We start from the raw sequence: 26,323 nt of genomic DNA, 5'->3' as shown, positions 1-26,323 counted from the left end.
ACTCCGGATCCTTAACCTCATGGTTCCTAGCTGGAGCCATTAACCGCTGAGCTACCATGGGAACTCCAACTTACATTTCTAAAGATTAGTGATGTTGACCATCTTCTCATGTGCCTCTTGGCCATTTGTATCTCCTCTTGGGAAAAATATCTATTAAAGTTCTTTGCCCCTTTTTAACTGGATTGTTTGGCTTTTATTGTTGTTGAGCTATAAGAGTTGTTTATATATTCTAGATACTAACCTCTCATTACACATAAGATTTACAAATATTTTCTCCATTCTGTGAGTTGTCTTTTCACTCAAAATTTTAATAATAATGTCTTTTTGGAGTTCCCGTCATGGCTCAGTGGTTAGTAAATCCGACTAGGAACCATGAGGTTGCGGGTTCGATCCCTGGCCTTGCTCAGTGGGTTAAGGATCCAGTGTTGCTGTGAGCTATGGTGTAGGTCGCAGACGTGGCTCAGATTCCATGTTGCTGCGGCTCTGGCATAGGCTGGCAGCTACAGCTCCGATTTGACCCCTAACCTAGGAACCTCCATTTGCCGCAGGTTCGGCCCAAGAAATGGCAAAAAGACAAATTAAATAAATAAATAAATAAATAATGTCTTTTGATGCATAAAACCTTAAAATACTGATGAAGTCCAGTTTATCTAGTTTTTTCTTTTGTTGCCTATAATTTTGGTGTCATATCCAAGAAATCACTGCCAATCTAATGTCATGAGTTTCCATCAATGTACTCATCTAAGAATTTTATACTTTAAGCTCTTACATTTCTGTCTTTGGTTTTTTTTTTTGTTTTGTTTTGTTTTTTGCCTTTTTCTAGGGCTGCACCAGCCGCATATGGAGGTTCCCAGGCTAGGGGTTGAAGAGGAGCTGTAGCCATTGGCCTATGCCACAGCCACAGCAACCCAGTATCCGAGCAACATCTGCGACCTACACCACAGCTCACAGCCACGCCGGATCCTTAACCCACTGAGCAAGGCCAGGGATCAAACCCACAACCCTATGGTTCCTAGTTGGATTTGTTAACCACTGAGCCACGAAGGGAACTCCTCTTTGATCAACTTAACTTCATTTTTGTATATGGTATAAGATAAGGGTCTAACTTAATTCTTTCGCATGTGGATATCCAGTTTTCCCAGCACCATTTGCTGAAAAGATGTCTTTTCCTCATTGGATGGTTTTAGTACCCTTGTAGAAAATCTTCTGGCCATACATATATGAGTTTAATTCTGGGTTTTCTAGTCTATTCCATTAGTCTGTCTTTATGCCAATACCATAGTTTCAATTACTGTAGCTTTGTTAATGGTAGAGTTTTTGGAAGTTTATTTTTTTGGTTTTTTATTTTCGGGGTCACACCTGCAGCATATGGAAGTTCCCAGGCTGGGGGTCAAATCAGAGCTGCAGCTGCCAAGCTATGCCAAAGCCACAGCAACACGGGTTCAGAGTACATCTGTGACCTACACCACAGCTCATGGCAATGCCAGATCTTTAACACACTGAGCAAGACCAGGGATCAAACCCGAAACCCCATGGATACAAGTCAATTTGTTTCTGTTGTGCCACAATGGGAACTCCCAATGGTAGAGCAGTAAATCAGCAATCACAACAATCCCAAAGAACGAGAGCAAAGAATTAGCAAACTTTTTCTGTAGAAGGTCAGACAATAAACATTGTGGGTTTCATAAGTCAGTTACTCTACCCTGTATTAAGCACTAAAGTAGCCATAGATAATACATAATCAAATGGGCGTGCCTGTGTTCTAATAAAACTTTATAAAAATAGGCAGCAAGAGATGCTCAGCATCATCAGGGAAACGCAAATCAAAACCAACATGAAATATCACCTCACACCTGGCAGAATGGCCATCCTCAAAAAGAACACAAGAGTTCCCATGTGGCTCAGGGGGTTAAGTAACCAGCATTGTCACTGCAGTGGCTTGGGTCACTGCTATGGCGTGGGTTCAATCTCTGGCCCGGGAACTTCCACAGGCCTCAGGTACAGCCCAAAAGAAAGAACACACATAATAAATGTTGGCAAGGATGTGGAAAAAAAGAGAATCCCTCTACTCTGCTGGCAGGACTATAAATTAGTGTGGAAAACAGCATGGCGATTGCTCAAAAAACTAAAAATAGAACTACCATATGATCCAAAAATTCCACTCCTGGATATATATCTGAAAAAAAACCAAAACACTAACTGAAAAAGATACATGCACCTCATGTTCATGGCAACATTATTTATAATTGCCAAGACAAGAAAACAACCTAAGGGTCTGTCAGCAGATGAATGAGTAGAGAAGATGTGATACACACATATATATAATGGTTACTACTCAGCCATAAAAAAGAATGAAATTTTTGGCACAACTAGAGTTGATTTGTAAATCAATTATATTTTAATAAAATTTTTTAATATATTTTTTTAAAAGAATGAAATTTTGTCATATGCAGCAACATGGATGGACTCGGAGGGCATTCTGCTAAGTGAAATAAGTCAGAGAAAGACAAATACTGTATGCTATCACTTATATGTGGAATGTAAAAATTACAACAAATTAGTGAATATACCAAAAAAGAGGCAGACTCACAGATATAGACAACATACTCGTAATTACTAGTGGGGAGAGGGGAGGGGAGAGGGGCAATATAGAAGTAGAGGATTCTTTTCTTAAAAGGAGTTATTATGGGATTATATGAAGTCATACGTGAAACTTTTGAAAATTATAAAGCACTATAGAATTTAAAGAATCATTCAATTATAAAAAATAGGTAGCAAGACAAATTTGGACTAAGGGCAATAATTCGACACCCCCTGGACTAGAGGTGACAGCTGGACATTTTCAAAGGCCTAAAGGAAAGCCAGTGTGATAAGAACAAAGATGAGAGAGATGGGATGAGGTTGGGGAGAGACACAGGGGCCGGATCACATAGGCACCTGTACCCACAAGGAGGACCTGATTTATTCCCCCTCACCCCGACTCACCAAACATCCATCACGGACCTGCTAGGCCTTAGGGGCTGGGACCACAGAGGAAGGCTCAGTCCTCAGCTCCCTGGAGCTTTGATGAAGAGAAGAGGCATAAGGTAAGGGTTCTGAATACAATATCACTTTTCCTTTCTGAGTTACACCGCGAGCTCCCTTCCATCACCTGAACCACGGTATCCCTGCTCGGAGCTTTCTGCTACTGCCTTTGTTTGAGCCTTTGTTAATTCTCTCAGGATGACTGCAGCTGTCTATTCAAACAGCTCTCTGCCTCTAGTCTCACCTTCTTCCAAACTGGCCTCCACACTGCAGCAGGAGACACTTCTAAAATCTCGAGAGTTCCCATTGTGGCTCAGTGGAAAACAAACCCCACTGGTATCCATGAGGATGCGGGTTCCATCCCTGGCCTCGCTCAGCGGGTTAAGGCTCCGACGTTGCCGTGAGCTGTGGTGTGGGCCGCAGACGCGACTCAGATCCGGCATTGCTGTGGCTGTGGTGTAGGCTGGCAGCTGTAGCTTTAATTTGACCCCTAGCCTGGGAACCTCCATATGTCATAGGTGCAGGCCTGAAAAACAAAACAAAACAAAACAAAATGCAAATCTGATTGAATTCCGCAGCTTCCAACTCTGTCGATGGCTTTCATCACTGTCAGAATTAAGTCCAAGCTTTTAAGATGATACATAAAGCCCTGCGTGACCAGGTCATCATCTACTGTCTCTCCCCTCAGTGGGAAGAGCTAGCTCACAGCCCAGGACATCTACTTACACACACATAGGAACATGCTTAACTTATGATTAAGCCCTGGGGAACATCTACATCAAAAAAGAACATTCGATACCTGTGTGAATTCTTTGTGGTGGTGTTAAAGTGTAATTATGAATTGAGCAAGGCTCAGTAACAATAACAGCAAACACAGAGAGGGATAGTCTGTGCCTGGCACTGTTAAGTCATTTCATCCTAACACATACCACATGAGGTAGACGGTATCATTGTTCCCATTTTACAGATTAGGAAACTAAGGCACAGACTGGTTAACTTCCCCAGGAGAGTAGAGCTTATATGTGTGATGGCATCAATACTCAAACCCAGGAATTCTGCCCCTATACTCTGCGTTATTAAGTCCACAAAGCCTGTTTACTAAACCATAAATACGTTATATTAAAATACTGACTGAAGCCGTGCCTGTAGTCTAAAGGCATGGTTGCTGGATGGTAGCATTAAAATTACCTGGGAGCTATCAGATTCTCAAATTCTCAGGCCTGGGCCCTGGCCTACTGAATCAGACTGCTGGAGTGGGGCCCAGAAATCTGAATTTTAGTAAGCTCCTCAGGTAATTTTTTTTTTTTTTTCGCCATTCCCACAGCATATAAAAGTTCCTGGGTCACAGATGGAAACCCACACCACAGCTGTGACAACGCTGAATCCTTAACTACTAGGCCATCAGGAAACTCCCCGTAGGAGATTTTTAATCATAACAAAGCTTGAGAAACCCCGCTCTCAAATATTTATTCTTGGGGAGTAAAGGCCTTAATGGATGCAAAGGTTATGACGAATGCGTGAATTATGCTGCCCAAAGAAACAGAATTAGGATCCTTTTTAATGCACAAAGGTTTCAAACTTTGACATAAAAAGCAAACAAATGCCAGAAGAGAACAGTAAAGGTTGTCACAGGTCTGAGGAGGATGCTTGAGAGGATGAAGAAAAGTACAGGAGAAACCTGAACTTAGAGCAAACAGGCAACTTAAACCCGGCACACCCGCTAACTAGCAGTCTGACTTTTCACAGACTGCTTCACCAGAGCCTCAGTGCTTCACTGACGGGTTAAAATAATACTCCTCTTGACCTGTACCCCTTGATGAGGGAGAAAAATCAAGCAGGGTCACGATGCTTTGCACGGAAGGATGGAGTGGTTGACTGTTTCATTTTCTGCTGTAATTCTTTTCTAAAGAATACACGCATTTGCCCTTCGACTCAGGTAGGATTCTGAGTCACCTGCAATGATGTAAGAGAACTCTAGGGAAGGCTGCAGAAGCTACACAGCCAGAAGGAGGGGATGCTCTGGGCCTGAAAAGACAGCGAAGTGGCCTCACCTGAGAGAAGGGGGCCAAAGCGCTGACCTTCAGTGAGAGGAATACGATGATGTGATGACATGTCATCTGTACTTTACGGTTTCTGCTCCTACAAAGGTTCATGAAAACCTGAGACGGTTTAGGCTGACATTCAGCCCCGAGCACTTCTTACAGCCCACCAGGAGTTTGCTGTTATGTGGGCTATTTACAGTAGCTTCTGTTCTGACCGGTCAGTGTTTGTGCCACATCAGTTGTTAAATTTTTTTTTTTCTTTTTTGGCTGCCCCAGGGCATATGGAGTTCCTAGGCCAGGGATCAGATCCAGCTGCAGTTGTGACCTACACTGCAGCTTCGGCAACACCAGATCCTTTAACCCACTGTGCTGGGCCAGGGATCGAACCCGTATTCCGGCACTGCAGCGATGCCACTGATCCCGCTGCGCCACAGCAGGAACTCCAGGTTGTTAAAATTTTAAGTAACACCTCTATTATCCTCCATGACAGAAAAGAATATTATATGAAGTTTATTTCAAACAGAAGGAACTCCCCTCTGTCTGGGATGGCTGAAAGGGTTCACCCAAGGCCTCACCAGGCTCGTTGACACCACTGACCTTTGATTACTGATTGTCCTTGACTCAGCAACAAATAGTTTCAGCATGTTCACTGAGACAACACAATTTTTATTTTTTATTTATTTATTTATTTTTGCTTTTTAGGGCTGCACGCACAGCATATGGAGGTTCCCGGGCTAGGGGTCTAATCGGAGCTGTAGCCACCGGCCTACGCCACAGCCACAGCAATGCCAGATCCTTAACCCACTGAGCAAGGCCAGAGATTGAACCTGCAACCTCAGGTTCAATCAGATTCGTTTCTGCTGCACCACGATGGGAACTCCAAAACAACCCAATTTTTAATTGACTTATTCTGTCCCAAGCACATGGCTCTAGCTGAGGAAGACACAAGCTACTTTTGTAGAAAAACTCCCATGCCTGATGAACCCCATCAGGCTGCGGCTTCTTTTATTCATTTTGCAAAGCTGTGACTTCCTGGGCCACCTCTCTCCTCCTCCTCCCTTTCTCCTCCCGTGGCTGTTTTCTCCCACAGAACAGATACACTTCACATCACTCTTTTATTTTTTCCCTCTTTGCTTGTCGCTTTTGGATTAAAAGCGGCTTTCAGAAAAACAGGGAGCATCTAGGACAGGGACGTACTCAAGTGAAAGAGCAGCACTCTCTCGGCCCTCTCTCCACAAGGTAAACAGACGGCCTACATTCCTCACTTGAACTGACTTTCAATCGTGTCTTAGAGTCACATGCCTCACAATCTTCCCCCCAAATGGCAGGAGGCAGACACCAGCTATTTTTCTAGATGCATAATTTTCACCTGAAGCGGAAATGTTCAAGAGACCACGGCTACACTAGCTGTGTTCAAGCTGAGGCATGAACACATGATGAAAATACTTCTGGCTCTGCTCCAAGTGGCCCACGCGATCTAAGAGCAGCCCGACATCCTCTTCACGTGCGAGACGCGGCTTACCACAACTAGGAACTAGTTAACACAAACCCCAAACTCCAAGATGATCCATCAAAGGACGTACAACCAGGGCAGGGATGATGTCTGATTTTTCTCCCAGGCTCACTACGTAAATCATGTGCGCAGCCAAATACCTTCATTCTGCCAGCATCCCCCGCCCCCTTCCCCCCATAAAGCAATAAACCCAGAGGGTTTAAGCCCTTGTTACTCGCGTGTCACGGACCTGCAGCACCAAGGTCACCTTGGAACTTGTCAGAAATGCAGAACCGGAGTTCCCGTCGTGGCGCAGTGGTTAACGAATCCGACTAGGAACCATGAGGTTGCGGGCTTGATCCCTGCCCTCGCTCAGTGGGTTAACGATCCGGCATTGCCGTGAGCTGTGGTGTAGGTTGCAGACGCGGCTCGGATCCCGCGTTGCTGTGGCTCTGGCGTAGGCTGGTGGCTACAGCTCCGATTAGACCCCTAGCCTGGGAACCTCCATATGCCGCGGGAGCGGCACAAGAAGTGGCAAAAAGACAAAAAAACCAAAAAAAAAAAAAAAAGAAATGCAGAACCCCAGGCCCACCCCACACCTCCTGAATTCTGCTGCCTTTTAACAAGATCTCCAGGTGATTCATACTTATGGTCCAGCATGAGATGTGCCAATTTAACCAACCCACTTGTGAAAGCACACACCAAAAAAGAGTCAAGATTCTCAGTATGAACTTTAGAAAAAAACAAACAACTCACCTCAGTTATGATCCGTGGCACTGGAAGGACAACAGCCCCCACCTTGCCAGCTTCCCCATAAAGACATCAACCAAGATCCACATCTATTAAGGTCCAGGAGCTTCTCTTCATGACAGCTCTCCAGGCGCCAGAGAAAGCACCAGAGAGCAAACTTCTCGGGCCCAGGCCCTAGTCCAGCAGCTACCAGCAAGACAGAGGCTCTCCAAACAAGCTGGCCCTGGGGAGATGTCCAGGTCTCACAGCTCCCCGGGGTCCTTTTTTCTCCACCAAAAGCTGGTTATGACCAGATTTCCTTCTCGATCACTGGGCTTCACACGGATAACCAATGTCTGAAATCGGCTGGGATCCTTTTCCTGCGCTCCTGGCAAGGGGGTGGGGAAAGGAAGACATTCACATGTTGGAGAAAGATTTTTATATCTTTCTCTTAGTGCAACAGAATCCTGACCCACAGTATCTCCAACTCTAAAGGCAACTTCAGTAAAGATCAAAACCAATTCTAGCAAATGGTTTTGCTCTGTGTAAACTTCCTGTCTTGGGCTGGAGCCGACAAAACAGGGGTCTCCTCTCAAGCCCTGCCTTCTAGCAAGAGTACAAGCCGGAAGACAGCACGCATTTGGAGAGGAAGTGAAAGAATCCCCAGTACAGACAGCATCAGGTTTCAGTGCAAAGACCCACTAGAGATTTGAAGAGGGGAGCTATATTTGGACCATGCTATCCTGCTAATGTTCTCTTTGCTAAACCAGAAGTAGAATCGGAAGTCTGTATTCAATAGGCAGGTTATAGTCTGAAAACATGAAGGATGTCAAGTGACAAAACAGGACACCTGCTAAGAGCTTCTGGCTCCACTCTTCACCAGCCTTGACAAGTTGTTTCATCCAAACCTCCCCAGCAGACAACAGAAGCAACCATAATGCCTTCCTTACAGAGTTGTCATGATGATAAAGCGAGATGAGTGAAATGCCCATTACTTTTCTTTTCTTTTTGGCTACATCCACAGCAAGTGGAAGTTCCTGGGCCAGGGATGGAACCTGAAACACAGCAGTAACCTGGGCTGCTGCAGTGACAACGTGGGATCCTTAACCCACTGTGCCACAGGGTAACTCTGAAGGGCTGATTACTGAACTTGCCTTGCTGTTCAGTTCTCTTTACAGTCACATCACTGTCCTGATTCTTCCTCCTCTTACGCCTACTGAGGCATGTATCAGGCATTCAATGTTGAATGAAATGAAAGATGAAAAAATTTGGACATTGTTAAGAAGTTCTTTTTTTTGGGGGGGGGGGGCTTTTTAGGGCTGCACACATCTAGGTTCCCAGCCCAAGGGTTGAACCAGAGCTGTAGCTGCTGGTCTATACCACAGCCACAGCAACACAAGATCCAAGCCACCTCTGAGACCTACACCACAGCTCACGGCAATGCCGGATCCTTAACCCACTGAGCAAGGCTAGGGATGGAACCCACGTCCTCAGGAATGCTAGTCGGGTTCGTTAACCACTGAGCCACGATGGGAACGCCTTTATCATTCTTTATTGTGGTAAAATATACATAAAATAACTTTTGTCGTTTAAGCCTTTTGTTTTTTTGGCTGTGCCTGCAGCATACAAAAATTCCCGGGCCTGGGATCAAACATGCATGACAGCAGTGACAATGCCAGATTCTTAATCTGCTAGGCCACTAGGGAACTCCGATTTTAGTCATTTTTAAGTGTCTGATTCAGTGGCATTAATTATATTCACAATGTTATGTGGCCATCACCACCAGCCCTTTCTAAAACTTTTTCATCACCCCAAAAAGAAACTCTAATCATTAAGAAGTAACTCCTCCAGGGTTTTTTAAAAAATGTGAGGATCACTTTTTAATTTAAGGGGATCCCTTTTCCCTCATGGTTGCACTTTAAGTACCCCGAAGAGAAAATACATAATACCAAGAATAACATAGATAGCTTTTTAAAATAAATTTGCATTTTAATCTTATAACCCAACAAATCTTTGCACATTTGAAATAAGTGTAACAGTATTCTTTTTCTTTTTTTGCTTTTGAGGGCTGCACCTGTGGCATATGGAGGTTCCCAGGCTAGGGATCAAATCAGAGCTACAGTTGCCGGCCTAGACCACAGCCACAACAACACGGGATCCAAGCCTCATTTGCAACCTACACCACAGCTCATGTCAATGCTGATCCTTAACCCATTGAGTGAGGCCAGGGATCAACCTGCAACCTCATGAATACTAGTCAGGTTCGTTACCACTGAACCACGGCAGGAACTCCTGGGTAAGAATATTCTTTACTCCAGCTAGTTAAAAGGTTTAGAACAAACCCTGGAATAAAATTCCTGCCATCTCTGTGAATATACCCGAACTTCTTTAAACTGGTCTCCCTTTTAAATTCATAAGCCTGGAGTTTCCGTCGTGGCTCAGTGGTTAACGAATCCGACTAGGAACCATGAAGTTGCGGGTTCGATCCCTGCCCTTGCTCAGTGGGTTAACGATCCAGCGTTGCAGTGAGCTGTGGTGTAGGTTACAGACGTGGCTTGGATCCCGCATTGCTGTGGCTCTGGTATAGGCCAACAGCTACAGCTCCGATTAGACCCCTAGCCTGAGAACCTCCATATGCCGAGGGAGTGGCCCAAGAAATGGCAAAAGAAAAAAAAAATTTTAATTCATAAGCCTAATTATTTCCTTCCAAAGGGAGAGGATAGCAACTAGCATTTATTGACACCAACTGGGTACTAGTAAGGATTCAAATCTCATCTCATTCTTTATCATACACATAAATAAATGCGAAATTATTTATATGATATTACCGTGATAATTTTCCAGTTATTGCACAGTTGACCATTTTGCTGTGATGTAAGCATGGGCAAAGCAGGGTTACCTGTCTTCTGCCTGGTATTTAAGTGAACAAAGCATGTGTGTACTATGCTAGCAGTGCAAAGCCTGGGTGTGAAAAAAAACAGACCAGTGAAAAATGGCAAACTTAAAAGAAGTGCCGATATTCCACAGAGATGGCAGAAATTTTAACCCAAGCTTTGTTCTAAACCAAATAAAACTTACTTGGCAAATATAATTTTAAAGATAATTAAAACATACATTAGGAGTTTCCGTCGTGGCGCAGTGGTTAACGAATCCGACTAGGAACCATGAGGTTGCGGGTTCGGTCCCTGCCCTCGCTCAGTGCGTTAACGATCTGGCGTTGCCGTGAGCTGTGGTGTAGGTTGCAGACGCGGCTCGGATCCCGGTCGCTGTGGCTCTGGCGTAGGCCGGTGGCTACAGCTCCGATTCAACCCCTAGCCTGGGAACCTCCATATGCCGCGGCAGCGGCCCAAGAAATAGCAACAACAACAACAACAAAAACAACAACAAAAGACAAAAGACAAAAAAAAAATACATTAAAAATAACATGAGTTCCCACTGCGGCTCAGCAGTAACAAACCCGACTAGTATCCATGAGGTTATGGGTTCAATTCCTGGCCTTGCTCAGTGGGTTAAGGATCCGGCGTTGCCCTGAGCTGTGGTGTACGTCATAGACGTGGCTCCAATCTGGTGTTGCTGTGGCTATGGTGTAGGCAGGCAACTGCAGCTCTGATTAGACCCCTAGCCTGGGAACTTCCATATGCCATGGGTGCAGCCCAAAAAAGATTAAAAAAAAAAAAAAAAATGATCCTAGGGCTCAGCTGATCAGCTGGACACTTTGGGAGAAAAAGGAATGTAAGACATGGTCCCTGCCCCCAGAGGCAGACATCAAGGTTGGGAAGACAAGACTCACACACATGAGCCAGCAACAGAGCTGGCTGAACGGTGTACAGGTACAGGCTATAGGCAGTCATAAAAAAGAGAGCCCAGCATAGAAGAAGCAGATCGCAGATGCTGGTTCCTCACTTCCTACTGACACTGACCTATGGCTAAAGACCTGAGTGTACTCTTAGCAAAGCTCAGAGTAACTGGGCTCCAGCTCTTATGATTCCCATGGATTCCTGAACAGTAAACATTAGACAAGTCCTTGCCTAGGAAGTAATTGAAGCCTCTTTTCCATTGAGATAAATCTAAGTGATTCCAATTTAGGAAATATATATTGCTTTTCTGACAGAAGGCAATATAAACTTTTTTTTTTGCATATGGAAATTCCCAGATTAGTAGTCAAATCAGACCTACAGCTGCCAGCCTACACCACAGCCACAGCAATGCAGGATTAGAGCCACGTCTGTGACCTACACCAGAGCTCATGGCAACCCCTGATCTCTGACCCACTGAGTGAGGCCAGGGATCAAACCCAAATCCTCATGGATACTAGCCAGATTTGTTTTCACTGCACCACAATGGGAACTCCATTTTTTTTTTTTTTGTAGGGCTGTACCTGCAGCATATGGAAGTTCCCAGGCTACAGGTTAAATCAGCTGCAGCTGCCTACCTACCTACCACAGCAACCATATCTGGACAAGTCTGCGGCTTACACCAGATCCTTAGCCCTGTGAGCAAGGCCAGGGATTGAACCTGCATCCTCATGGATACTAGTCGGGTTCTTAACCAGCTGACCCACAATGGGAACCTCCAAACTTTAATTTTTGTCCTTTTGTCCTTTTTAGGGCCACACCGGGTGCGGCACATGGAGGTCCCCAGGCTAGGGATCTAATTGGCGCTGTAGCGGCCAGCCTACACCACAGCCACAGCAACACCAGATCCTTAACCCACTGAGCAAGTCCAGGGATGGAATCCACAACCTCATGGTTCCTAGTTGGATTCGTTTCCACTGCACCACGACGGGAACTCCTAAACTTTATTTATTTTATTTTGGGAGTTCTTTTTGTCTTTTTAGGGCCACACATGCAGCACATGGAGGTTCCCAGGGGAAGGGAGGATTCAGAGCTACAGCTGCCGGCCAATGCCACAGCCACAAGAGCTCAGGATCTGAGCTGCGTCTGTGACCTACCCCACAGCTCATGGCAACGCCAGGTCTTTAACCCACTGAGCAAGGCCAAGGATCGAACCTGTGTCCTCATGGATGCTAGTCAGATTTGTTTCCTCTGAGCCACAACGAGAACTCCTAAACTTTAATTTTTTAATTTCCTTCCATGTCTCATGTAACATTTAACTTTATGTTATTAAATATAGATTAAGACAACAGTAGTTCAATATGGAAAGGAGTGAGGAGAGAAATTAGAATCTAAATATTTACCAATAAGGATATAGTTAAACAAAATGTAGCCTATGCATAAAATGAAATATTATGCAATAGTTAAAATGAATGAGATAGAAATATATGTACTGTCTTGACAAAGAAAGTTATCCAAGACATATTAATAATAAAAAGCAAGTTGCTAATTAACACAGGGCATGTAAGTTCATTTATGTTAAAATGCATGCATGTAGACAGACAGATACACAAGCCCTCATAAAACAAAACCATGTATTTCTATACATACCCATGTATGTATGAAATCACAAAGAAAAACCTTTGGAAAGGTAAGACCCAAACTGACAGCAATACCTGGGAAGCTTAGGATCAGGAAGTGGGGATACTCTGTTGAAAATATACACGTCTAATGTTTAAAGACTTCCCAGCATGTATTCATCTATTTTGTATTTCTCTTAGAGCAAAGCTGAAGGTCTTTCCAATCTGAAGGTCCCACCCTTACTTCTCTGATGTCAAGTCCCCCTTTACTATTGGGATGTAGCAACACCTACCTCCGTGTTATACCTCATACCTACACTGACCCACCTCATGGCCTTTGCCCTAGTTGCTCCTTTTGCCTAGAAAGTTCTTCCTCTATTTTTCTATTTGGCTCATTCTTTCAGTTCCTTCAAGTTTTTCCTAAAATGGTAACTTCTTATGAGGCCTACTGAACCTCCCAACTTAACACTGCGGCTCCTCCTCCTAGCATTCTTCATCTGCCACATCTCATTTTTGTTGATAGCAACTATCACGTTATAACATAGTATGCAATGTCCTTATTAGGTTTGTTTTTCTCCTTCCACTAGAATATAAGCTATAAAAGGGCACAAATTTTTATTTGCTTTGTTCACTGATATAATCTTAGACCTCAGAATTACATTTGATATACCAGTAGGTACTTGATAAAATGTATTAATTAACAAATCTTCATAAAAATATGTTCATGGTTTGGGGGGGTGGTTTTTTTAGGGCTACACCTGTAGCATATGGAAGTTCCCAGGCTAGCGGTGGAATCAGAGCTACAGCTGCCAGCCTATACCACAGCCACAGCAACACAGGATCCAAGCCTCATTTTAACCTACACCACAGCTCACGGCAACACCGGATCCTTAACCCACTGAGCAAGGCCAGAGATCGAACCCACATCCTCATGGATACTAATCAGGTTCATTACCGCTGAGCCACGACGAGAACTCCCGGAAGGAAGCTTTTTGACTGGAAGCCTTTCTACTAACTTAGGCATGTTAACTAACAATGCGTATTATCTTATCCTGAAACATCTGTTTCAAACCACTACGAATAAACCAAAGAAATTCTGTGAAATCTCTAGCTACTTCTTTACAAAGGAAAAGAGCCAGTGAAGATCCCTTATTTCTTATAAGGGAAGCTTGTGCCTGAGTAAAGAGTTGTAGCAAAACTCATGTTTATTAATTCTTAGAGGTCTCAAACTTTACTTTTCAAAAATATATATGTCCTGGAGTGGGGAGTTTCCACTGTGGCTCAGCAGTAAGGAACCCGACTAGTATCCATGAGGACACAGGTTCAATCCCTGGCCTCGAGCAGTGGGTTAAGGATCTGGCATTGCCGTGAGCTGCAGTGTAGGTTGTAGACATAGCTCGGATCTGGCATTGCTGTGGCTGTGGTGTAGACTGGCAGCGACAGCTCCAAAGCGACCCTGGGAACTTCGAGATGCTGTGGGTGTGGGCAAAAAAAAAAAAAAAAAAAAAAACCACCTCCCAACTAACACAACAACATTGTAAATCAACTGTACTTCAATTAAAAAATAAAATAGGGAGTTCCTGCCATGGCTCAGCGGTAATGAACCCGACTAGGATCTATGAGGATATGGGTTCGATCCCTAACTTTTATCGGAACCCACAGCATGGAGTTAGGAGGATGCCAATCCAACCTCTCAAGGTCGGGGGGTGGGGAGGACGGTCCTCAGGCATATATGTTGCCAGTCCTGCTTCCCTGACTTTACTTCTTAGCTTAGCCATCTAAAAAATGATGGGAGGGCCTCTGATATTATCCCCAACTTCTGTTTTCCAGCCTGTACTGGTTTATAATGGAATCTTCAGAATTCTCTAGAATGAACTTAGGAAAATTTATTATAATATATTCTTATGCTCCAGAGTATGGAAAAGTGGCTCCAAATTTTCTTTTAGGTTTAGAAGCAAACTCAAGGCTTAGCAATTGTCTACAAAGAGTCGAAAATTTTATGTTGCATTTCTTTACTATTAAGACTACGTGTCTTCCTCAGCTAGAGCCATGTGCTTGGAAGAGAATAGGCAAATTAAAAATTGGATTGTTTCAGAGTTCCCGTCGTGGCGCAGTGGTTAACGAATCCGACTAGGAACCATGAGGTTGCGGGTTCAATCCCTGCCCTTGCTCAGTGGGTTAACGATCCGGCGTTGCCGTGAGCTGTGGTGTAGGTTGCAGATGCGGCTCGGATCCCAAGTTGCTGTGCCCTGGTGTAGGCCAGTGGCTACAGCTCCAATTGGACCCCTAGCCTGGGAACCTCCATATGCCGTGGGAGCGGCCCTAGAAAAGGCAAAAAGACAGAAAAAAAAAAAAAAGGCACACTATGATTTACAAGTCCCTCAGCACTCACGGTTTGGGTTTCTCACTTAACTAATTGTGTTATAAATTTCTCAGAGTTGAGGGCCACACCTTGGGCTTTTGTAGCCCCATGGTCCGGTGCTGCTCACATGGTAATTATTGAGCCAAGGTTTATAACCATCATTACGAACCAAATGATAATATAAACTGATCCAATAAACATTAGCTTACGGAACCACACTTAACGGAAAAACTCTGAAATGCTAAATCTCCTTTAAAATTTGGCTGCTTCCAAAATTTAAAAGCCAAACACCACAACAGAAACAAAGTAATGGTGACAGATTTTCCTTATAAATTTTTCTGGATTCTGTATGTACTGAACCAGTGACAAAAGAAGCTCCAGGAGAGGGAAGCTCAAATCAAAGCAAGCATTTTTTACTGGGCAGACCAACCCCAACCCCACCTCTCTTTACTGCCCTGCCTATTTGCGTGGCTGTTAAGAAATGATTAGAGTTTAAGAACTCCAAGTACAATAGTTTATGACTGGTACCTCGATCAGCTCTTTAGAGAAAAGAGACTCTCAGGAGAGCAGCACTGCCTGGTTTTACTTTTTATCCACAAGACTGAAGATGGAGACAACAAACGCAGCAAATTTCATATATTTACATGATTATGCTTGCGTGTGTTTGTATATATCTTATGGAGCAGGGAAGGTAAAGCAAAGTGTCATGAAGGAAGGAGATATTTTAAGAGTAAAATATTAGATACAAGGAGGGAAGGTGACAAACTGTGGTAGATGACACACCATCATTGTAAAAATGAACAAGCACTGAAGTTCCCGTCGTGGCGCAGTGGTTAACGAATCCAACTGGGAACCATGATGTTGTGGGTTCGGTCCCTGCCCTTGTTCAGTGGGTTAAGGATCCAGCGTTGCCTTGAGCTGTGGTGTAGGTGGCAGATGCGGCTCGGATCCCGCGTTGCTGTGGCTCTGGCGTAGGCCGGGGGCTATAGCTCCAATTAGACCCCCTAGCCTGGGAACCTCCATATGCCACGGGAGCGGCCCAAAGAAATAGCAAAAAGACAAAAAAAAAATTAACAAGCATATGGTCTACCTTGATCATGGCTTATGAACTACGTGGGGAGGAAAAAAACTTTTGCTCTACCCTCTTAGGTTTAGTTCCTGGGGATTAAAGTGACAAAAGACAAATTAACACAAGAAAAAAGGTTTATTCATACTTAGGAAGTAGCTAGTAGCTAACTGGTTCCTAAGAGGTTAGAGGCTTATCTACCTAACTTATTAGGGGAAAGAGGGAGATGAGAAAAGCCTTCTATGGAGTTCCCGTTGTGACGCAGCAGAAACAAATCCAACTAGGAACCATGAGGTTGCGGGTTTGATCCCTGGCCTCGCTCACTGGGTTAAGGAGCAGGCATTGCTGTGACTCGGATCCCGCATTGCTGTGGCTGTGGTGTAAGGCTGGAGGCTACGGCTCCAATTAGACGCCTAACCTGGGAACCTCCATAAGCCTCGGGCGTGCCCTTAAAAAAGACAAAAAAAGACAAAAAAAAAGCCTTCTATGGAAAGAACAAGTAAGCTTCTTTAGGAAAGACAAACACATTTTTAGGAGAATAAACTTGAGATAAAAAAAGTATGTAAAAATAGAAACAGACTCAAAGATTTCGAAACCAAATTTATGGTTGCCAAAGGGGAAATCTGGGGCTTGGGATTAACATATCCACACCACTGTATATAAAACTAAGGACCTACTGTATACCACAGGGAAATCTACTCAGTACTGTGTAATAACCTATGTGGGAGAAGAATCTGAAAAAGAATGGACATACGTATATAAGCATAACTGAATTGCTTTGCTGTACACCTGAAACGAACACTACATTGTAAACCTCCTACACTCCAATACTCCAGTGGAATTTATTTTTCTTTTTTTTTTGTCTTTTTAGGGCCTCACCTACCACTTATGGAGGTTCCCAGGCTAGGGGTCCAATCGGAGCTGTAGCTGCCGGCCTACACCAGAGCCACAGCAACACGGGATCCAAGCCAAGTCTTTGACCTACTCCACAGCTCTTGGCAACCCTGGATCCTTAACCCACTGAGCAAGGCCAAGAATTGAACCTGCGTCCTCATGGATGCTAGTCAGATTCGTTTCCGCTGTGCCATGTCGAGAACTCCTCCAGTGGAATTTTTGTAAAAGTTTGTGATAATATTAGTTTATAAATATGCAAGTGATCTTTGCTGTCTTCTTCATGGCCATGAAACTCCCAGAGAGGGGATTTACGCTCTCTTTACTTTTGATCTCTTGTCTAAGAGTTAAGCCCATGCTGAGGAGAGAATTTATGACAGCCTCCTTTCTCAGAAGTCTCTGCTCTCAGTCAGATAAAGGGAAATGCCAAGAAGGCTTCTTTCTACATCTGTTGATTCTTAATTGCCTTCAGCTTAAAATAGTCCTCATGCCAAAAGAGCATACGGGGGCGGGGTAGGGGAGAACTTCTGAACCCCTTCAGTATAAAGTTAGATGATGGGGAAGAAAAGCAGAACTAAATCAACATGAATATATTCACTGATCTATAAATATTTTTTAAAAATATGCAAAAATATGGCAGAGGCCAGAAATCAGTTTGGAAAAAGGAAAACAGGGTTTTAGTAGTTACTATTAAGTTTATTTTGTAATTTTTGCTACATTTGTAAATTTACTAAATTCATAGTCATTAGTCATTTTTTAAGCATGTGAGGAAGAAGTATGAGAATATTAAGAAGAAATTCAGTCAGGCAGGGAGAGAGAGAGATTAAAAAAAGTAGAGAAAGACAAGAGAGGGAAAAAGGCACGGAAGAGGAGGGGAAAAAAACAAAAAAATATTTACTAAAAAGTAAATTGACACCTAGAGAGATAGTAATTGGTGGCAAGAAAAAAGATATACTACTTTGAAGGTTGTATATTAACTATTCATGTCTCTCAACAACCCTAAGTTGTATTATCACCCCCATTTTACAGATGGCAAAACTGAGTCATTTGTTAAATGACTGGGTCAAATACTTTGCTCAGCTATTTGGGTAGGAAGGGCAACTCCAAACTCCACACGGAACCATTCTGCCCAAACACCTCTTATGCCAACATTTCAGAAGAAAATGCGCCATCGTCCTCTGAAACAGCGACCGCTGATTCGGCAACTCGACAGAGAACTTTCTGATATCCAAAACATTTTTTTGGCTTTTTTTTTGTTGTTGTTGATAAGGTTTACTTCCGAAGTAAATACAGATTCCCCCAAGAAATTCTAAAGCATTCCATCCGCGGAGAAATGCACGTCCTCCCCTCTCACTGACCCCACTGTGGTAAAGCAGGTGCCCTCCTTCCTTCATTCTAATGCTCATTGCCCACTGTGGCAGGACCACGACCCGTGCTGTGTGTGTGAGACTAAGTAAAACCACCCAGGCCCTATCAAAAACCACACAGCGACCTATGGCGTGCAGCGCGTGGAGCAACTCCCGGCTTGACATCTAACAAACGGTGTGATCTCGGAAACGAGCTTTTACTGTTAGAAACCCGAAGCCGCTCTTCGCAAACAAACTCTGGGGCAAAGATTCCCTTTCATGAACTTGGCTTCGGGCTTTGGCAGGGGACAACCTTTCCCTTGTCTTTGGTCCTTATGAGTATGTTTCACGTTAGGGAAACATCACAGTGTAAAGATGTGGCAGGACCTAGAGAGACCCTCAGACTTGGACCGTCTTACAACGTTATCATCGTTTCCTACTTCGAGATCACTGTCATACCTTCTCAGCAGTGCCAGCCTAACTTGCTAGAACCGACTGAACAAGATCTTAACACAGTGATGCTGGGCCCACCTGCCCACTTTGGTTGTAACTAAAAAATCTGGGGCTTCATTTCTCTTAGTAACACAGTGACTCTTATTCTATGATTTATCATCTGGGACGGGTGTACTTTCAAGGGCTGGACAAGACTCAGGAACGAGATAATCACGTCTCTATTTTAAGCCCATCATTCATGCATTCCAAACTTTACTGAATGCCCACCGCTGTGTTCGAATTACCTATAAAAAAAAAAAAAGACCTAATCCCTGCCCTCAAGGAATTCACAGTTTAAGGTGAAGAAAGGGAAAGAAACAACACGTTATGATACAGGGTAATAAGTGTTAGCAGAGAAGGAAGTACTGAACGTCATAGGAATAAATACAAGGGAGACTTAACCTAGCCTGGAGGAATGTCAGAATAAACATCCCAGGAGAAGCTTGGGGTAAACAGAGGCAGAATGTTGCCTTCGGGATGGATTCGCAATGGGATCCTGCTGTGTGGCACTGGGAACTCTGTCTAGTCAATTATGATGGAACACGTAATGTGAGAAAAAAGAATGTATACATGTATGTGTAACTGGGTCACCATGCTGTGCAATAGAAAAAATATATATATAAAGAAATAATAATAATAAAATCCCGTGAGAAGTGACACCTGAGCTTTAAACTCTGCCTGGGAAAGAAATGGGGAGATGTGTTACAAGGAGAGAAAAATGTACCCAGGCTGGGAGAGAGCTTAAGAAGGAACGTTACACGTGGGAAAAATGACACTGGAGTAGAGACAGGGAAGAGACCAGGAAGGAAGGGTCTTTTATGCAATGCGACGGTTTACTTCATCTAGGAGGTGAGATTCAAAGAACACAAACATGAGTGTGTGATCAGCAAGTGAGGAAGGGACGAGGGGTGACCCTGAAAGCAAGGAAAGCAGTCGGGAAGCCACAGCATCAGTTGGATCTAAGGAAATGACAGTGAGGATAGAGCAGAGAAGAAAATTGCAGACGTGAAGGAGGAAAGGGGTCTGAGTGGGAGGCACTGCCATTCATCAAGATGGGCGGACTAGGAGTTCCCGTCGTGGTGCAGCGGAAATGAATGCGGCTAGGAACCATGAGGTTGCAGGTTCGATCCCTGGCCTGGCTCAGTGGATTAAGGATCTGCCATTGCCGTGAGTTGTGGTGTAGGTCACAGACACAGCTTGGATCTGGTGTTGCTGTGGCTGTGGCATAGGCCAACAGCTGTATCTCCGATTCAACCCCAGCCTGGGGTTGAATATGCCACGCATGCAGCCCTAAAAAGCAAAAAACAAACAAACAAAAAAACCAAACGTGGACTAGAAAGACTGGTTTGGGTGGAAATCCCACTTGGGATATATCCACTTGAGTTGAGGTGCCTACGGGACCTCTGAGTGGTCACTTCCAGCCCACGTTTGGAGATTTGAGTGTGGAGCTCAGGAGAGAAATCTGGACTCAGGACAGTCAGAAGTCATCAGTATAAAGCTGATGGGTGAAGTCATGAGCATGTAGTGGCTTCAGCGAGGACCGTACAGAGAGAGGAGGGTGGGGTTTTTGTTTGGTTTGTCTTTGATGAAGAAGTACAAATTACTGATTTGATTAAACGTGGACTCCAGAGTGCATGTTTTTCAATATTCCACGTGAGGAAATGAAAGCACTTTGCTGCTGCCTGAGTTTGATGGTTGTTTCTTTTGTTTCTTTCTTTTTTATACTTGTCTCCAACTTTATACCATGACTGTTGTTAGGAAAAACACCTAAAGGAGTGGAAAGGGGGGGAGGTGGTTATTGCTTCAGCTGCAAGCTGAATTAGTTGGGTTTTTTCCCCCAGAGGTTTAGTGGATCATAACAGACCCAGGAAACACCAACAATCAAAAGGCTGGAGACTAATAAGCAGGTGCTGAATAGTTAGACAGAAAACCAGAAAAGAAGCGACAGGAAAGCCTGAAGAGATTGTTTCAAAGAGAGAGAAGTAGCCAGGAATCTTGAATGCAGAAGAGAGGTCAAGTAAGATAAAAACTAAAAAGAATCACTATGTTTTGCCAACAGGTCATGGTGCATCTCTGAGCTACATGTTGTACTGGTGTGGTGTAGTCGAGTGGCAGAATGCAATACATGAGAGATGGGGAGGCAGGAGCCTCAAACGTGGTCAGGAATGTGGTCTAGGAGTTTGGTTACCTTCTATCTTCGTCTGGATCTTAGTCCCAAGGTGCTTTTACTACCTCCTTTCCTTCCCCCATCACATTTTGCAATTATTCTCTGGTTTCCAACCAATACCTGCCGTGTTCTCAGTTTCCCGCTAGTATTTTTTTTTTCCACCTAACTATTAATGTATAAGTACTCATTAACCTTACCTGACCCCTGCAATGGAAATGAATCAGCTTTGGGATGAAACAAGGCTGGGGTTGAATCTCTAGCCAGCAGCACATCCAGGCTCTTTGCATTTCGTCAATCTGCAAGCGTTTGGGTCTGTACCACAATTCTCTCGAGCTGCGGGGATGGAGGCAGCTCTTCCCTCCACTTTTCTGTTACTCTCTGGGACCTAGCTCCAATCTGCAAAGTCAAAAGTGTGCACATTATATAGACATGGCCTTGCCGGCTGACCCGATCTCTCCAACTTGGCTGCTCCCATTATACAACAGGTGTGCCCCTTCATTCCTGAGCATGGATATTTAAGAGAAAAATCTGGTTGTTGACGAGGTTGACTCTATTTCTGTCGTCCAACCAGGGCCTTTGGGACACACGTGGCCACCAAGGGCGAATATTTAAGCCACAACCAGGGCAGTTCCTGGGAACGAGGGTCCGAGCTGGGACCTCAGACAAATCGCTCGATCTTTTCAGTCTTGTCTGCAAAGGGGAATTAAGAATTAACTCCTAGGAGTTCCCCTCGTGGCTCAGCGGTTAAACCTGACTAGTATCCATGAGGTGGCAGGTTCCATCCCTGGCCTTGCTCAGTGGGTTACAGATGCAGCGTTCCCGTGAGCTGTGCTGTGGGTCACAGACCCGGCTTGGATCTGGCGTTGCTGTGGCTGTGGTGTAGACCGGTGACTACAGCTCCAATTCGCATCCTAGCCTGGGAACCTCCACATGCCACCGGGGCGGCCCTAAAAAAAGAAAAAAGAAAGAAAGAAAGAATTAACTCCTAGCAAGGCTGCGTTGTGCTGCCCAGAACCTACCTCCAGGACGGAAGGAACTACAGCATCCTCCTGGCTGCGGGGACATTGCCAGGGGACAGCGCCCATCTGCTCTCCTCGCCAGTATTTCTCCGAGCAGAAGAGCGACTCCCTCCGTCCAAGGACAGCCGGCCTCCAACGACCGCCGGGCTCTGGGGGCGGGGGTGGGTGGCGAAGGCCAGTCCCTCGAGCCCACCGCGGGCGCACAGAGGAAGACGAGCCCAGAGGAGCCCAGAGGCGGCGGGGCCCGCGAGCGGCTCGGCGGGCAGTTCTCTCAGCCCGGGTGTTCCAGACGTTTCTGTCACCGCCGCCGCCGCCGCCGCGGTTGGGGGGCGGGAGGAAGGAACGAGAGAGGAAAGTAAGCAAGAAAGAGGGACGCGAGGGCAAGGAGCCGTGCGGACCGGCTGTCAGGCGCCGCAGGGCCGGGTCTCCGGCGGCTCCTCCCGAGGCGCAGCAGCCGCGCGAACGGCGCGGGGTCGCCGGGCGGGGGCCGCAGGGTCTCGGCGCGGCCCCGCCCCCGCCCCCTCCCGAGAGCGCGGAGAACTCCGCCCCCCGCTTTCCCCACCGAGGCCTGTGGGGCGGGGGCGCCAGGCGGCTGGGAGGCCGCAGGCGCGAACCTCGGCGCCGGAGACCCAGCGCCAGGCTGCATCTTATTCCAGATGTGCGGCCAGCACGGGGGAGAGGCTTTAGCAGGGCGGGGGATGGGCCCCCTTCTTTTTTCTGTGCTCTGCATTAACTTGCAGCATTTGCTCTGAGAGTGTCTTCCCCCTGGGTATGGGTGCAAGACCTGCAAAGCTGCCCAGGCCCCAGCTCTTAGAGAGGCCCCGTATTTGGTTTAGTGCTCGGCAGTTGCTGTCTTGAATAAGGTCCTGGCATTTTCGTTTGGCACCATATGTAACTAGTCCTGCCTTTGGCTGTCTGCTTCCTGAGACATGACATAGGTCTCCTGGTCCTTGATAGAACCTACCCTTGCCATGTAAACAAAGGCTCAGGGACTTCACTGGTTCGATCTCTTCTGGTCCAAACGTCTTTGCTCACCCGTCCAGGTGAATACTGATACCTGGTATGACTCACTTTCCTCTGTCTCCTGGCAAAGTTCTAGGGAGATATTAACCACTAGCCCAGCGCCCTGCTAGACCCACCCTAGTGTCCTTTACAGACATGCATAAAGTTCTCCAAAAAAGCTTATCGTTGGTAAACTGACTTCAGGGGCGTCGGTAAGGAATAATCCTCTAACCCCTGTACTGTTGAAAACATCTCTCTTCATTCACACTTGATCCCCAGTTACACTTTTTGCTTGGGCATAATTTTAGTTTCATGACCCTAGTTTTAGGTGACAAATGCTTGGTTACTATGTTTAATCCTCCGCTCAGTTCGTGGATCATGTCCAAATGACTCCGAATGACTCCTTTTTCATGTCTACCAGAGAGCCTTCTGGTAGACATGAATATTAATAGATGGATATTAATAGATGATATTCAATAGCAATGAGTTGCTTTTGCTGTTACATAAGGGAGGTGTGGCAAGATAGCAACATAGACTTTTAGGTCAAAGGGTCTGAATTGGATCTTGCTATTATTAGCTACTGAAAGGCTCCAATTTTCTCATCTATAAAAATAACTAAAAAGGCTTCCCTGCATACAGTTGAGATTAAATGATATCTACAAAGGGCAAAGCACATAAGAGACCCCTTATGTTTATTTCCCTTTCTCCACCTTCTAAAGAAGCAAGGTCAGTCATTCCATGCAACACTGCTCTTTAGGTTTTGTTCAAAACTAAGTTCTGAATCATATTTATACTAACTTGTTCTTTACAAGGCATAACTGGTCATTGTCTTAGAAAACACCAAGAAGTGAAATACTCTTCCTTCACCATTAAATACTCTGTTTGGCTTTATGTTTAAAATATTTAATACCCATTTCCCCACTAACATAAAATTAATAAGTATCATTTAATGCATTAACTCACTCATTCAATGAATATTAACGATTCAGCAAACATTTTATCCTCATTCCTAAATGTATAGAAAGCACTAGGTCAGGAGTTTGAGTAAACGTAAATAGATCTCCGCCACCGTGGAGGTGACCAAGTTACCTTCAGTGGATATTCTAGAAGAGATCCTGTGCCAAGAAATTCCAACTATGACATTTTATTCAGTCAATGACAGGACATTAAAAATTGCTTACGGGGAGTTCCCATTGTGGTAGTGCGGAAATAAATCCGACTAGTTAGTATCCATGAGGATGCAAGTTCAGTCCCTGGCCTTGCTCAATGGGTCGGGGATCTGGCATCGTAGTGAGCTGTGGTGTAGGTCACAGGAGCGACTTGTATCCTGCGTTGCTATGGCTGTGGTGTAGGCCAGCAGCTGCAGCTCTGATCCTACCCCCAGCCTGGGAACTACCACATGCCATGAGTAAGCCCCCACCCAAAAAAGCAAAAAAAAATTGCTTACATTAAATGCATAATGCTGAGTTCTACGGTATCGCCGCCAAACACTTGTTTCTAATTTTTAAGACATGGAGATGCTGAGGTGAAATATACTACAGGCAAAATATTGTAGAAATCACCACAACCATTTTCTTCTGATATGCCAACAATATTTTAGAAAAGAGAAATGAGACAAAGCTTGTTTTAAATAAAAAGATTTGGAGCTCCCATCGTGGCACTGCAGAAACAAATCCGACTAGAACTATGAGGTGGCAGGTTCGATCCCTGGCCTCGCTCAGTGGCTTAAGGATCCGGCGTTGCCAGTGAGCTGTAGTGTAGGTCACAGACACGGCTCGGATCCCATGTTGCTGTGGCTGTGGTGTAGGCCGGCAGCTGTTCTCCAATTCTACCCCTGGCCTGGGAACCTCCATGTGTCATGGGTATGGCCCTAAAAAGACAAAAAACAAAAAGACAAAAAAAAAAGATTTGACTAGATAAGTGTGTGTGTTTGCAAACAGCCAGAATTTGGCTGTTCAAAAAATTTCCAAACCATTCATTGACTCCTTTATATCAGTGTTAACAGGGTCACATGATAAATGTTGGAAAGTCTGGATGCCAAATAAACACAGTTTTAAAGTGTTTAATGCACTTCCTTTATTCGAATGTTGTTTTGAACACCGAGATATGTGATTTCAGTATGCGTGCAATTCTAATACATACATTTAAAACAATGGTCCAAGCAGCGATGACATCAACCCACTGCAGAAGTGCTCTACCCCCAATTAGTACTTTGGTAAATTACGAAACCAGTGTACACAAGAGCACTTCGGCAGAAATTAAGCTAATTTAGGACACAGCAAGCTGCTAAATCCTATACAGAAATCTAGTGGAAGGTGAGTCATTCTTGAAGATGGAACAATGCCATGATTTCACAGCCCGAAACACTCAGTTGTGACCATCAATGGACCGTTTCAACCATCTACCAGCCAAGGGGAGCTGCCAGAAAAGTCAAGCAGTCTCATTCCAACAAAAGCAGGTCATCACAGTTTGGCTTCTAAAGACGCGACTTTTTATTTCTGTTGCAGTCATCCAGATAAGTGAATCTAATAAATACAATAAAATGTAACCCGACCAAAAACTTAGGTCACTTTCCACAGACATGGGTATGTGAGCAACTGAAAAGCTAGAGAAAAATACAGATACATATTTGTGCTCAAGGGTTCAGTGGTGGAGTTCCCATCATGGCTCAGAGGTTAAAGAACCTGACTAGTATCCATGACGACACGGGTTCGATCCCTGGCCTTATTCAGTGGGTTAAGGATCCAGTATTGCCATGAGCTGTGGTGTAGGTCACAGATGCAGCTCAGAGCCCTAGTTGCTGTGGCTGGGGTATAGACCAGTGGCTGTAGGTCCAATTCAACCCCTAGCCCAGGAACTTCCATATGCCACGGGTGTGGCCCTGAAAAGGCAAAAAGGGCTCAATGGTAAACTTTAACCATTCCTTCCCCCATCTGCTTTGATGCGTTTTCTTATTATCATATTACCATGAAATTAAACCCTTGTCCAGTCTTAGAAAGGAAAGTAAATGTCCTCTGATATTGAAGAGTTAGCCTAGGCCTACTCATTCTCCGCCAAGATTCATTTCAAAAAAATTAAATTCCACTTTGAAAAAATAACTTGTTTAAATTACATGCTAATAATTCTCCAAAGTCATTTTTAAAATGGAACTTGAGACATGTTCCCAGCACAGAGCACAGGAATTCAAAACTGATCCCTCCAAAAAAAAAAAAAAAAAATTTCCCCCCAGAAAAAATGGATAAAACTTTGAAGCATTTAACACAAGGGTCTGGAACAAA

The 26,323-nt window shown here is 44.7% G+C and overlaps 1 protein-coding gene across 1 annotated transcript; it reads right to left on the bottom strand.

The window, feature by feature from the left end:
* Positions 1-2,734: 2,734 nt before the first annotated feature.
* On the bottom strand, positions 2,735-23,485 carry LOC125137489 (translation initiation factor IF-2-like). Its single transcript, XM_047798147.1, has 5 exons — positions 23,393-23,485; positions 22,044-22,724; positions 21,222-21,420; positions 7,315-7,675; positions 2,735-3,061 (listed from the first exon to the last, which is right to left on the bottom strand). Exons 1-3 carry the CDS (start codon positions 23,483-23,485, stop codon positions 21,316-21,318), a joined length of 879 nt encoding a protein of 292 aa, XP_047654103.1. The 3' UTR covers positions 2,735-3,061; positions 7,315-7,675; positions 21,222-21,315.
* Between the last annotated feature and the right edge of the window lie 2,838 nt (positions 23,486-26,323).

The sequence above is a fragment of the Phacochoerus africanus genome, chromosome 10 (genome assembly GCF_016906955.1).
Source record: "Phacochoerus africanus isolate WHEZ1 chromosome 10, ROS_Pafr_v1, whole genome shotgun sequence".
Lineage (NCBI taxonomy): Eukaryota > Metazoa > Chordata > Mammalia > Artiodactyla > Suidae > Phacochoerus > Phacochoerus africanus.
The sequence above is the reverse complement of the archived record's forward strand: the minus strand, read 5'-3'. Positions and strand labels throughout refer to the sequence as shown.

Coding starts and splice junctions, on each gene's coding strand:
- LOC125137489 (XM_047798147.1), bottom strand. CDS start 23,485: ATGTCTACCAGAAGGCTCTCTGGTAGACATGAAAAAGGAGTCATTCGG. Junction 22,725..23,392: donor TGAGCGGAGGATTAAACATA/GTAACCAAGCAT, acceptor GCCCTGCTAAAG/CCTCTCCCCCGTGCTGGCCG. Junction 21,421..22,043: donor TAGTTCCTTCCGTCCTGGAG/GTAGGTTCTGGG, acceptor TTGACTTTGCAG/ATTGGAGCTAGGTCCCAGAG.